General features: G+C 50.1%; 1 protein-coding gene across 4 annotated transcripts in view; it reads left to right on the top strand.

Annotated features, from left to right (window-relative positions):
* The window catches only part of MYBL2 (MYB proto-oncogene like 2), a 34,590-nt gene that overhangs the window by 238 nt on the left and 20,179 nt on the right, over positions 1–14,173 (top strand). For all 4 annotated transcript variants that reach the window (XM_032838507.1, XM_032838505.1, XM_032838506.1 and 1 more), the window contains exons 2-6: positions 3,444–3,537; positions 7,983–8,054; positions 8,864–8,956; positions 9,164–9,384; positions 11,779–11,941. In XM_032838507.1, the coding sequence (XP_032694398.1) occupies positions 3,444–3,537; positions 7,983–8,054; positions 8,864–8,956; positions 9,164–9,384; positions 11,779–11,941 (643 nt within the window). The remainder of the gene's footprint in view (positions 1–3,443; positions 3,538–7,982; positions 8,055–8,863; positions 8,957–9,163; positions 9,385–11,778; positions 11,942–14,173) is intronic.

The raw sequence follows: 14,173 nt of genomic DNA, 5'->3' as shown, positions 1-14,173 counted from the left end.
CCTGACCCCTGTCCCCCACCACACCCCTACCCTCGCCATGGCCCCTCCGGGCGGGGCGGGACTTCCGCGGGAATTGCTGTGTCCCGGGTCGCCCGAGGCAGGGGGCGCGCGCGAAGCCGGGGGCTCTTGGGGGCCCCTCGCTCCGCTCCCCAGGCCTGCTGGGCCTCGGAGCCCGGGCGGGCGGGTCTCCTGGGACCCGGGCCAAGCCCTGCATGATGTCATTTTGTCTCCCGCCTAATTGCGGGGTGGGGGTAGGACGGCAGTGTCAGCTGCTAGGGCCTTTACCGGGAAGGGAGGCGACCCCTGGAGAGGGAAAGTGATTCTTCCTCCAAGTCGCAGCGAGGGGGAAGCCAAAGCCTAGAGGACTTTTAGTTCAAACCTATTTGGTTTCCTATTTGGCGGTGGGCATTTCTTCTCAAATATTCCGGGAAGTACAGAACTCCCCAAACCCCTTCCGGCCTGAGAAGGGTGCTGGGGGTGGGGGGACTCTTTTGTGTGTCTCCCCATCTCCCCAACCTGGGTGTCGGGGCCCCAGCTTGGTTTAGTTTCAGAGACCTGTCTTCCTGTTCCACATGAGGAGTTGGAGGTAGTTAGGTTTGAAGGTGAGGGGAAGACACTATCAAGACTGCTCTGGGGCCAAGGCAGGAACTGCAGGCTCCATTTTAGTTACTCCTCCAGGGAGGGAGGGGCAGAGTGGAGCCTGGAACCTGGTCTCTGGGTTCCCAGTACCCTGTGTTAACACCCGTGTGCCTGGTGGCCTGACCTCTGGGTTTTACATCAGCCTGGGAGTCAGAGGATAAAGGGGGCCTGCCTGCCCTGTTCCCTCCCTGGATTCGTGCAGCCCAGATAACCTTAACCCCCTTCCCTTGGTGTCCCCCTTCTCAGGAAAAGGGTATAGACTTGAGAAGCACTCACTGCTGGGCTTTCCCCAGAGCTCCTCTCCGCAAGGAAGCCTCTGATCCCTGGGCCATGGGCAGGGCGCCTGGCCCAGGTTCTCTCTTCCTCAGGCCACCATTTCCCAGGGCAGCTCCAATTCCCAGGAGGGGTTTTCTGGTCAGGCACTTACTGGACCCTGTCCTCATTTTTGGTGCAGGAAACATTATTCCAGGGAATGATAAGCCCCAGAAAATGACAAAGCCCCACGTCATCTGCTGCTTTGCTCCTGGAGCTCTGTGGAGGAATCCCTTCCCATGGGAGGGATGGTTTCTGTGCACGGGCACACCATAGCCCTCCACTCAATTCTTGGCCACTCTCTGTAACTCTTCTCTGCACCAGTGCCCCACTTCCCGCTCAGCTTCTGACTCACCCAGCCTGGAGCAGAGCCCAGAAAGAACATCGAAGGGCATAGAAAGGGTGTGTTGGACCTACATGTGATTGCCACTACCGACTTGGGCTCTGCTTTTTCAGCTGGGATTACAGGGTGAGGGCTTGAAGGTGCAGGTCTGGAGCCTGACTTTGTCGACTTGGTAAGTGGCATAACCCTTGTCAGCCTCAGTGTCCACATCTATTAAACGTGGATAATGGGAATGCATGTGAGATAGATGGTTAGCTCCATGTCGATGATAGAAGTGTATTTTGTATCCTGTGTACCTCCCAGCTGAGTTGCTTGTCCCCTTTAAAGCACTGGAGCACCAGAGAGTGTTCACAGAGACACTGTTTTATCCTTGAAGGAACATTTACTGAGCTTCTATCCGAGCTGGGTGCTAGGGAACCAAAGATGGTTTCCGGAAGGAAGAAGTCTGGGGACAGTTTATTTTATTTTGTTTTATTTTTAAGATTTTATTTATTTATTTGACAGAGATCACAAGTAGGCAGAGAGGCAGGCAGAGAGAGAGGAGGAAGCAGGCTCCCTGCTGAGCAGAGCGCCCAATGTGGGGCTCGATCCCAGGACCCCGGGATCATGACCTGAGCTGGAGGCAGAGGCTTTAACCCACTGAGCCACCCAGACGCCCTGGACAGTTGATTTTAAAACCAGCTTCATTCTGTATCTTGTAGAGCTTTTGTTTCCTGCTTTGTGATGGTGGAGAACTCCATGAATGAGGACAGAGATGATAGGACAAGGCTGAATTCCGGCTCCTTCTGTGACCCATGTATTGCTGGGTTTAGACTCTGTCCACCCCTTCCTTTTCTACTTTTAAAAGATTTACTTTATTAGCATTTCTTATCAGCTAATAGACAGCAGCACTGCGTGTTTATTCATTAATTCAAGTATCCTGTCATTCCCTGAACAAACATTCAAGGCCTTTTGCTGGCAGCCCCCACATGACCTGGGGATGTGAAGGTGGAGCTGACCTCTGTCCCTGTCAAGGAGACAGGCAGTTGCAGCCTCAGGGCCTTCATTCTGAGACAGGAGGATTTCCGAGGTGTGGGAGCTCAGGAGTGACTCTAGGAAGATGCTGAGCCCTGGAGAGGGGGAAGGAAACATGAAAGGAAGTCCTTGTCCTTTTGGAACAGGCTTGTGCTTGCCTTGCTTGTTTGGAGGTGGCTTTTCCCACTTACAGATGCCTGACTTAGGAATGTGCCTGACTGGTGACCAGAGGCATTCCCACTATGCGGAGTTGGGAGGGGCCCCACCACCTGACATTGCTGGAGGTGGAGAGTGCGATTTCCATTTTTGTAATTTTTTTTTTTTTAGATTTTATTTTTATTTATTTAATAGACAGAGATCACAAGTAGGCAGAGAGGCAGGCAGAGAGAGAGAAAGGGGGAAGCAGGCTCCCTGCTGAGCAGAGAGCCCCGATGTGGGGCTCGATCCCAGGATCCTGGGATCATGACCTGAGCCGAAGGCAGAGGCATTAACCTACTGAGCCACCCAGGCGCCCCCCCATTTTTGAAATTATTAGACCTGATAGATACGAAGATTTTGGAGGAAGTTCAAAAAGCGCCTGTTAGAAAATAATACCCAGAAGTCAAGGCTGCTTGTACTTTGATTTTTCTCTCCATAAACCATGCCTGTATGTAGGGAAGAACTGGAAAATGGACGTAGTTACTGAGGTTATGTATTTAAAGTGTTATTCTCAAATAACCAGTATTTCTTGAAATATGTGCTTGGTGACTGCGTATATCATCAGATTTAATCCTTAAAATAACCATAAAATTTTAAAAGTTCTGCCTATAGAAAAGAAAATACTAAACAGGTGTCTGAATATTACAAGAATATAATATCATAATATTCTTGGTGAAATCTTTTTTCTTGCAGCTTTTGAAATCATTGGGTTGTTTGTGAAAATAAAAGGGTAAGGAAAATAACAATAATCCATTACCCCAATTCATTAAAGAATTAAAAAAAGAGGAGGGTGGACATATCAAAAGTAGAGAGTAAAAGGCTGCCTCCCTCAAGCCTTTGCCTTAAGCTCACGGGCCACTGCCCAAACGCTGTCCCTCCATCATGCGGCAGCCTGTGCAGACATGTGTCCTTGACCCTTAGCTTGCTCTCCCTGCAGTGAGGAGCTGGATGAGCTGCACTACCAGGACACAGACTCAGACGTGCCAGAGCAGAGGGACAGCAAGTGCAAGGTCAAATGGACCCACGAGGAGGTGAGTGACACTGAGAGATGTTTGGGGGGAAGGCGGCTGATGGCAGTGTGGGGGCTGGTCGGAGAACTGAGCCTGGGGTGTGTGTGTGCCTGATGCCGTGATGGGTGTGATGAGGAGAAGGAGCTGGTGAAAGAGGTGGATGGGTCCTCTGGTTCCCCCCAGTGCCTCTTCTCATAGCATTTTGGGGATGCTCCACACTGAGGACTCCTGGGAGAATGTGTCTCCCGGAAGCTGGTGTGTTTTGCGTCATGGGCACTAACTGCTTTTTGCCTTTTAACTGCTCGGGTGATTAGGCTAATGGGCAACCTCCTCTTTATTATTATTCTTACTATAATTTAGAGAGGGAGAGAACACGCACAGCCACAAGTTGGGGGGTGGAGGGGCAGAGAGAGAGAGAGAATCTCAGGCAGGCTCCATGCCCAATGCGGGGCCCAACACGCGGCTCCATCTTCCAACCGTGAGATCATGACCTAAGCTGAAATCAAGAGTCAGTTGCTTAACCAACTGAGCCACCCACGTGCCCCTCCTCTTTATTATAATTTTTAAAAAATTGTGTCTCCAGACATCAAGCTCTGAGTTTTCTTTTTGTTTACAATCGAATGCACCTTTTTAAAGTGAACAGTTGGAAGCACCACCTTGATTATCCCAGAAGCTTTCCTTTGTGGTCCCATCTTCCCCGGCTCCAGGCAATCGCTGATGTAATGCCTCTTAGTGTGGTTTGTTTTGTCTGTTCTTGAATGTCCTGTAAATGAAATCATACAGCTGTATTCTCTTCTATCTCGCTGCTTTTGCTTAACAAAATAGTTGCTTGATTCAGCAATTTGTTTGTTCTTATTACTGAAAAGCATTCCATTATATGGACCACAATATGTTTTGCTTGTTGATGGGCATTTGGGCGGGTTTCAGTTTTTGGCTTCTGTGGATAGGGCTGCTGGGATTCTTGTACAAATCTTTTTTGAGTATTCTGTTTTCATTTCTCTAGGGGAGATAACTTATGTGTAGTCAGGGGTAGGTGTAAGCTTAGTTTTATAGAAATTACCAGACCTTTTTCTAAGTTGTTTGTTCCATCCTAGACTCAAGGAGAGGCAGAGGGAGAAGGAGCCCAATGTAGGGCTCCATCTCAGGACCCCAGGATCATGACCTGAGCCAAAGGCAGATGCTTAACCACCTGAGCCACCCAGGTGGCCCAAAACTTTTTTTTTTTTTTTAAGATTTTATTTTTTTGAGAGAGTGGGAGCATGTGCGTAAGTGGGGTGAGGGGCAGAGGGAGAAGCAGACTCCCTGCTGAGCAGGCAGCCCCGGGGCTTGATGGGGTTCCATTGAGGGACTTCATTGAGGGGTTCCATTCTGGGACTCAGGATCAGGACCTGAGCTGGAGGCGGACTCAACTGGCTAAGCCTTCAGGCACCCCCTGAGTTGTACAGTTTTTGAAATCACGAGTGCTAAGCCCAGTTTTCTGTTCATCCCACTGTGGACCAGGAACTGTATTTAGCTCTTGTGGGCCTAGAAGAACAAACAGGCTGGGGTCCCCACCCCAGAGCCACTCTCTGCTTGGGGTGGAGCGAGAATGCTGCACGGGTCTACGGACATGCTGTAGTGATCCTCGGTGTCCACGTGTGCTCACCGTTGCATCCCTCGTCCTTGTGCTGGGGCTCCCATCACACAGGAGGCCCTGGGTCCTTGCTGAAATACCTTTAGGTGTTTCCTTTACTGTTACTGTTGCCTGAAGAGGTTAGGGAAAATTTCCTGGATAAGGATTTGGAAATCACATCAGGGAAGAATTGTGGGTATATTAGATTAGGAAACAGGTGAATAGAATAGAATAGAATAGAATAGAATAGAATAGTTGTATGTGGAGAAAAGCAAGTACAGGGACCCTGGTTTGGCTGAAGGGAAGGGTTCTTGAAGAGGGAGAGTGGTTGATGCAGACAAAAAGATTGACTGGGCCAAATCTTGGAAGGCCTAGAATGTCGGGCTCAGTAGTATAGGCTTGTTCAGTTGGCAAGGTAGATCCATTGAAAGTTTTTATTTTATTGTTTTTAAAATTTTATTTATTCATGAGAGACAGAGGGGCAGAGGCAGAGGGAGAAGCAGGCTCCCGACGGAGCAGAGGGCCCAACGTTGGGCTTAATCCCAGGACCCCCGGATCATGACCTGAGCTGAAAGCAGACGCTTAACTGACTGAGCCACCCAGGCTCCCCACTGAAGTTTTTTAAAGCAGAGGAGTGACCTGCACATAGAGGGGCTTCCGTGCAGCTAATCCGCTGTGTGTGGAATGGATAAGAGATTTGGTGGCAGCCTGGGACTGAGAGACTGGTGGTGCCCAGGGCATGGGGTGGGGGTGCCGTACCAGGCCGCTGTAGAAAGATTATTGGGGCAGGGATGGAACTGAGGTGGAGGCCCCTGGTGCCTGGGAGGAGATGGAGACAATACAGCACAGTATCCTTGCCGGTTGTCAGGGAGGAAGGCGGTGCTAGATATGGACGTGGGCACATGGGAGGAGGACTGGTGTTGGCCTGGCCAGGCTGGGTGGCAGAGGAGGGCAGGGTGTCCGGGGCTGGCTCAGCTACAGGATTTACTGGGACTTTGCCCCAGCCAGTGCTGGACTACACTTGAGGGCCTGAATTTCTGTAATGGCCTTTTTCTTTTGTCCAGGGGTGTGTATGTGTGTTAAAAAAACATACAACATTAAATGTATCATCATAGCCATTTTTAAGTGTGCAGTTCAAGTTCAGCGCAATAAGTGCATTCCCGTTGTGCAGTAGATCGTTAGAACTTTCTCGTCTGGCAAAACTGAATATACCCACCGGGCTCAAATTCTACATCCCCTTCCCCCAGCCCTTCCCTCTGTCTGCTTTCTAGTTGTTTTTATTTTTTAAACTTTAAAAAAAAAATTTTTTTTTACGATTTTATTTATTTATTTGACAGATAGAGATCACAAATAGGTAGAAAAGCAGGCAAAGAGAGGAGGAAGCAGGCTACCCGCTGAGCAGAGAGCCAGATGCAGGCTCCATCCCAGGACCCCGGGATCATGACCTGAGCCAAGGCAGAGGCTTTAACCCATTGAGCCACCCAGGTGCCCCTGCTTTGTAGTTTTATGACTTTAACTCCTTTAGATATTTCTTTCTTTCTTTTTTTTTTTAATTTTATAATTTATAAATTTTATTTATTTATTTGACAGACAGAGATCACAAGTAGGCAGAGAGGCAGGCAGAGAGAGAGGGGGAAGCAGGCTCCCCGCCGAGCAGAGAGCCTGATGCGGGCTCGATCCCAGGACTCTGGGATCATGACCCGAGCCGAAGGTAGAGGCTCTAACCCACTCAGCCCCCCAGGCGCCCTTAGATGTTTCATATGAGTGGAATCCTATATTATTTGTCCTTTTGTGACGGGCTTGTCTTACCTCTGTCCTTGAGGCTCATCCCTGCTGTAGCTTCGAACAGAATTTCCTTCTGTTTTAAAGCTGAATAAACATTCCATTATATGGATATACCACATTTTCTTTATATAGATGTATATAAAATATAAAAAAATCAGTTTGATCGAGAAGTTCTTTCTATCCAGTGAACTGCAACCATTCGCAGTGCAGCTCAGCACTTTTCATCGCACTGGGATATAAGGATCACCTTATAGAGCATTTCCATTAACTTCTGAACAGTCCTTGCACCCCTTTGCTGTCCCTCCCTCCCTCCTTCACCTCTGATCTCAGACAACCACCGACTACCTTTTTGTCCTTATAGCTTCACTGACGTTTTCTAGAATGTCCTATGCACGGAATCATGCAATGTGCACCCATTTATGCCCAGCTTCCTCATGATGTTGAGATCTCGTGTTGTTGTGGGAGTCTGTAGTTTGTTTTCAGGAGGAGACTGTTGTAACACCTACTGTTTGCATGCCACAGGTCCCCGTCCGTCGCTGTCCTCTCTGGCCTGTGGGTCTCTCATGGCCTCCCTTCCTCTTATAGCCCCTTTCCCTGAAGCTGTCAAGGTGAAGTGCATAATATGCACATTGGACCGTGACCACCCACTGCTCAAATGCCTCAGTGGCTTCGTGTGATGTAGAGGCCCGAGCAGTCTTGTGTGTGGTCTGGCACCTGCTGTGGCCTCCCAAGTCACCTTGAGTCCCCCTCTCACTTGCTTCCTGCATTCTAGCCACACCAGCCTTCCTTTGAGCCTGTCCCTTGGTCTCCCTGAAGAGGCAGTCATCATGTTCCTGTCCTCTGGCCCTCAGTTTGTGGGGGCCTTTGATTAGCCCCCCCTGGGCCATGATTCCTATGATGGGGCAGCTCTGTCGCTGCCCGTTGCTGTGTCTGTAGTTCTTGGCACGTAGTAGGTGCTCCCCTCATGACTGCCTGCACGGAGGCGGTGTTCCTTTTGCCCTTTCCTCTATCGTGATCGGCTGCTTTCCGCATGTGTGCGAGCTGAGCCCTCTCTTTCTGGCATTGGCAGGATGAGCAACTGAGGACTCTGGTAAGGCAGTTCGGACAGCAAGACTGGAAGTTCCTGGCCAGCCACTTTCCTGTGAGTGCGGCCCCTTGGTGGCCCCCTACCCCAGAGATGAAGGTTCTGGTGACCAGACTGTGCCTAGGACAGACTTTATGCCAAGGAGAAGACAGTGTTCCTTACCAAGCTGCCCCCTCCCCGCCAAAAAACCAGCCTTCCTAGGCCCTTCCTTCCCAAGCCAGAATTTGAGTTCCCCTGTCATAAAGGTCTTCACACAGCAGCCATGGCCGGCCTGGCAGGTCTTCGGGCTCTGTGCCATCTGGAGCATGTGACCAGTGGCACATTTGCATTTCTTTCTGCTAGAAATGCAAGCAGTCTCAAGAGCGAGACTGAAATAGAGGGGAAGTGATAACTTTGGGCAGGCTTCCTGCTGAGGTCCCCCAGAGCAGCTGAAACCTCCTGGGGATGCAGGTCCCCCATATCCCCACCCCCAGGACTGCAGGTGTCTGGTAGGGAGGGGATGTGTCACGAGTTGCTATCGGCCTTATTTCCCAAGTCACTTGCAGCTCAGGGACCAAGTCAGCAGACCCTTTCTACCTTACCTTCCCTTGCTTCTGTGAGATATGAAACCTTCAGGGAAATAATGCTTTCCCAGAAGCAAGGACAGATGCCTTACATACACCACAAACTTTTATAGGAATTTATGGCTCCCTCCTTGTATTGGGGGGCAGGAGGAAGCTTCCTACAGGGCAACCATGTGTCTTCCAGCATGTGGGAGTGTAGTGTATGGTGGGTGAAGGGAACAAGGCCTGGCCCCTTGAACCCAGGGCTCAACCCGGGTCCTAGGCCGTTGTAGGAATCCTCACGGGTTCCTGTTCTCTTCCCAGAACCGCACTGACCAGCAGTGCCAGTACCGGTGGCTGAGGGTCTTGAACCCAGACCTCGTCAAGGGGCCATGGACCAAAGAGGAGGATCAAAAGGTATCTGTCGGGACAGCGCCTTGCACACAGTGGGCCTTCACGCACTCCAGCAGATCCAGGGATGGTGAGGCTGTCCTGGGGGTGGGCAGGAGTGTCCAGCTGTTCCTTTCAGGGCCGCGGTGAGATGAGGCTTATGTGGAAGGAACTGCACTGTTAGGGGGCGAGGGAGGGGCGAATGCCCTTGGCCTCACAGAGACCTTTTCCAAGGTCATCGAGCTGGTCAAGAAGTACGGCACAAAGCAGTGGACGCTGATCGCCAAGCACCTGAAGGGCCGGCTGGGGAAGCAGTGCCGTGAGCGCTGGCACAACCACCTCAACCCCGAGGTAAAGAAGTCCTGCTGGACGGAGGAGGAGGACCGCATCATCTGTGAGGCCCACAAGGTGCTCGGCAACCGCTGGGCCGAGATCGCCAAGATGTTGCCAGGGAGGTGAGCTGCCAGCTGGGCCGGGGGCCGGGGGCTGGGGCAGGCCGGGATGTTCCCAGGGGGTAAGGGCATCCACTGCGCTCTTGGGGGATAGTCCAATAGTCAGTCCCATTTCTTTGCAGTTGTTCACTTTTCCCAGAGAGGAAGGAGTCCTTCAGATTCTTGCCTAGGGCTGCCCGGACCTGGCTTTATAGGCAGTGCTGGACCAGGGCAGGGAGAAAGAGCCTGGGCCCTCCTACTCTGTGTACAGATTTTCCTCTGGTCCCTGTTGGAGCTCTGTGCACCACGCCTGCCCTCTGCCACGGTTGCCTTGTCCTTTTTCTTAGAGAATAAACTTCTCTTGTTCCTGCCTGTGTGGTCAGGGCCAGGATCTAGACATCCAAACCACTGCTCTGTTTTCTGTTCCTTGCTGTACCTGTCCCTCTAAGAGCCTCTTGGGGGCTAGGGGGAGCATCGGGAAGACTTGACTCCATTCTTTTTTTTTTTTTTTTTTTTTTTTTGACTTGATTCCATTCTTGCCGAAATCTTCCTCCAGGGTCAACTCCCCTCTCCTAAGTTGCTTATTGTTCCCTTAAGTGCTTTCCTCTTCTGGAAACTTAAATAAATCTCTTTATTTGTGGCTGTTTTCTACCCTGTTCTCTTTGTCCTTAGGCATTTCCCCCTTATTCAGTTTTATTTTTACTCCTTTGTCATGACACTGTGGTCCTGGGGAGGGAGAGGAGATAAAATGCTGGATGGTGTCTTTCCTCTGAAGTCTGGAATGGTCTAGTTTCAAAACTCAAACCTGAGTGTGTTATCCTAACTGCTTCTCCTAGTGTTTGGGTTGAAGACCTGGGTCTCTCTCCCCGTGTGACCTGCCTGGCCTGGCTGATGCCACCAGCCTGGCCTTGAGGCACTGTCACCCTTGCTTACCCATTAGGCTTTAGCTGTCTGCCCTCCTCTAAGCCCCCAAAACATGGAAAGCTCCCTCTGAGAATCCCCTGGTGCTCTCCTCTGTTGGCCTAGGATGCACACTGCTTGTGCCCCTTGTGTAGCCAACACACTCATCCATCAGTCCTTGGTGGGGGTGTCTCTCTGTCTTCCAGACTGCGGTTGGTCCCCAGCGACCTCCCCATAGTGCCCACACCCCTGCCCGGTCAGGACAGCCCATGGTGGGAGTTTCAAGATGCCGACCCACTTCTTTGACTGGCGGCTCAGTCCAGCCATTCATCATGCCCATTCACAATTCAGGGGAAGAGCACTGTGCTTGGACTCCTGCAGTAGGGAGCGCCTACCATGTGCCTGCGTCTCTGTTTTGTAGTCTGATGGGCCGTGCTGCTGTTCTGCCTTGCGCGTCTGGGCTGCTCTCCTATCCTCTTCTCTACGGCTCTGCTGCTGCACGCTTCCGTGGTGCTGCACTGGTCTGTGCTCAGTCTATCTGCTCCCCGCGGTCCTGCAGTGGGTGCTGCTGTGGGCGCTGCTGTGGGCTTCTGTAGGCTCCTCCTGCCCTGTTCTACAATACTCGGCCGCACGTGCTGCTTACTGCGTTTGCTGTGTGCTACTCTGATACTTCCGAACTGCCACCTGCTTCTCTACACGTTACATTTCGGTGCCGCTGTACTGGGCTGTATTTGCATACCACCGTACAGTTTTCTCCTGCTCTGCTAGTCTATCTGTACCAGTCTGCTTTCTATTCTTGTACTTCTCTCCACTTCCACACTCTAGTACTCTGCTTCTGTAATACTGTGCTGCTCTCTGCTTATAATACGTGTGTCTCCCCAGTTACTCATCAGTAAGTGATGGAGTATGAAGTCGTTTCCTGATTCTCCAGATAAAGTAACAGAGGCTCAGAGTGACCCATATCAGACCCTTTGTGCCATCCAACTCTGCCCTCTGTGGCCATTTGCCGTCTGAAAGGAGGACCAGGGCTTGCATTCAATGTCACCATGAGCCTCAGGATGGAGCTTAGCAGGCAGGGCTTTGCTTCTAGTTTTACAGATGCAAAGTGAGTGGAAAAGGGAATGCGAGCTTCAAAAACATTTCAGCTGTGTGATTTTTACCATAGGCTGAATAAAACCTCTGCTTATTTTGCTGAGGTTAGTGGAAATATGTATAAACCACTGAGGGCTAGAGGCACGTGTGACTTCATTTTAGAGCTAAGAGACCGTAGAGTCAGGGTGCCTGGGTGGCTCAGTCAGCTGAGTATCTGACTCTTGATCTCAGTTCAGGTTTTGATCTCAGGGTCGTGAGTTCAGGCCCCACACTGGGCTCCATGCTGGGCATGGAACCTATTTAAAAAAAGAGACCGTGGAGTCATCGGGTTGACCTCATTTACGGAAGCGGGAACTCCACTCAGGGAGGTCTGTGCCATGGCTCGTGCCACTTCTGAGTTGAAAGGTCCCCTCTTGGCCCCCGCAGGACAGACAATGCTGTGAAGAATCACTGGAACTCCACCATCAAAAGGAAGGTGGACACAGGTGGCTTCCTGAGTGAGTCCAAAGACTGCAAGCCCCCTGTGTACTTGCTGTTGGAGCTTGAGGACAAGGACGGCTGCCAGAGTGCCCGCCCCGTGGAAGAGCAGGTGAGACGGCTGGCTGCGGCCGCTCAGCCCCAGAGCCCAGCTCTGGGTTCCGTATTTATCCCCGCCCATCTCATTTAACACCTGTTGTTTCCTTTTCATCTTCGCCACAGCTGTTCATGACTTCCTGCCACCGGGTGTCCTGTGGGCTGCATCTCCCTCACCAGGGCCCTTCCTTGTCCCATAACTCTGCACAGACCTGACACTTGTCTGCCCGCAGGTGCAGGACGACAGAACAAGCTGACATATAAAGTGGAGGGTTGGGTTGAAGAGGTCCGTCCTAAGCCTCTGTCCTTAGCAACAGCTTCCTTTCTACCTGTCACCCTTTCTAGGCTTTTCATACTTAAAGCAGGTTGGCAATTGAAGAAAAAATTATTTATTTATTGAGGTCTAATTCACTTACAGTAAAATCCATGTCATTTAGTGTACAGTTCTGAGTCATGACAAAAAACATACTGTCCGATAACTACGAAACCACATCGAGATACAGACCTTTCCATCACCCGCCACGTTCCCTTGTTTTCCTTTTCATCAGTGCTTTTCCCTCATCCCAGGCATCCCTCGTCTGTTTTCTGTCTATAATTTCATACAGTTTTCTAGAAAATCATACAATGAAGTTATATGGTATTACGTTTACAATTGTAAAAACGAAACCAGTATGCAGGTGTTAACATTTCCCACCCCATACTCTGGAGCAAACTTTTTTTTTTTTTTTTAAGATTTTATTTATTTATTTGACAGAGAGAGATCACAAGTAAGCAGAGAGGCAGGCAGAGGACGTGGGGAAGTAGGCTCCCTGCTGAGCCACCCAGGTGCCCGCAGAACAAACTTTTTATTGAAATTTTAAAACTATTTTTTCTAATGATTTATTCTTTTTTTTTTTAAAGATTTTATTTATTTATTTGATGGAGTATAAACGGGGTAGAGGCAGGGGGAGAGGGAGAAGCAGTCACCCTATTGAGCAGGGAGTCTGACGTGGGGCTCAATCCCAGGACCCTAAGATCATGACCAGAGCCAAAGGCAGATGCTTAACCCACTGAGCCACCCAGGTGCCCCAATGATTTATTTTTTACAAATAAAGATTTGGAGTACCTGGCTGGCTCAGAAGAGCTTGTGACTCTTGATGTAAGTGTTGTGAGTTCACCCCCACACTGGGTATAGGGATTACAAAAGTAAGTAAATAAACTTAAAAAGATTTGGGTGCGCCTGGGTGGCTCAGTGGGTTAAAGCCTCTGTCTTCGGCTCAGGTCATGATCCCAGGGTTCTGGGATCGAGCCCCACATCGGGCTCGGCTCTCTGCTCAGCGGGAAGCCTGCTTCCTTCTCTCTCTCCGTGCCTGCCTCCCTGACTTCTTGTAATCTCTGTCTATCAAATAAATAAATAAAATCTTTAAAAAAAATAAAAATAAAAAAGATTTGAAGGAAATGTGTCCAAGAATGAGGATTTGACAATGCTGAGTCATGGGAGGTAACGCACTCCCCCTGTGCTGTGTTCTAGTCTCTTCTGGGATTGTGAACTAGTGAGTGAGCTTTCTTCACGCTCCCCCTTCCCTATTCTTACTGGCTCACTAGAACCCGCGACCCCTCCAGGGCTGTGACTCTCCGCTGCGGCGTTGCATCACATTCTTGCTTCTGTTTCTCAATTTTTCAACTTGAGAGAGTATCTCCTGATTCCCTGGTATGAATGCTTCTGTAGAATAACAAACAGTAGAGAAAGATTTCGAACAGAAAGTAAATTGACTTCTTCCAGTCTGGGCTCCCCACACATCCCTTAAAAAGCGGAGTCTACTCCTCATACTTTGTTGAGTATCTAAATAACATGTTTTCAAGCCTTTTACTTCTGGTTGAAGAAGAAGCATACGTTCCACAAAGAGAAACCATGGGCATCATTAGCAGACACAGTCACTTTTTTAGGATGGAGGGGAAGTGGGCAGACCTTCTTCGGTCTCTGAAAATCCTGGGCTGGAAGTTAGTGTTTTGACCTCGCTTTTGCCTCTGGCACTTTTCTTCTGGAGCACAGGCCGTGCTGGGCCAGGATGAGCCCTGGGGGTCAGTGAGGGTGTTGTTTTCAGCCTCATTTCATCTCCAGCATCATTTTCATGGTTCTCTTGTGTTGTTTATGTAATTATGGTTATATCTAATTTTAAAAATTAGGAACAAAGCCAAGGGTGCCTGGGTGGCTCAGATGGTTAAGCATCTGCTTTCAACTCAGGTCATGATCCCAGGGTCCTGGGAT

Source organism: Lontra canadensis, unplaced genomic scaffold (genome assembly GCF_010015895.1).
Source record: "Lontra canadensis isolate GAN:19392208 unplaced genomic scaffold, GSC_riverotter_1.0 scaffold105, whole genome shotgun sequence".
In the NCBI taxonomy this organism is placed as follows: Eukaryota; Metazoa; Chordata; class Mammalia; order Carnivora; family Mustelidae; genus Lontra; species Lontra canadensis.
The sequence above is the reverse complement of the archived record's forward strand: the minus strand, read 5'-3'. Positions and strand labels throughout refer to the sequence as shown.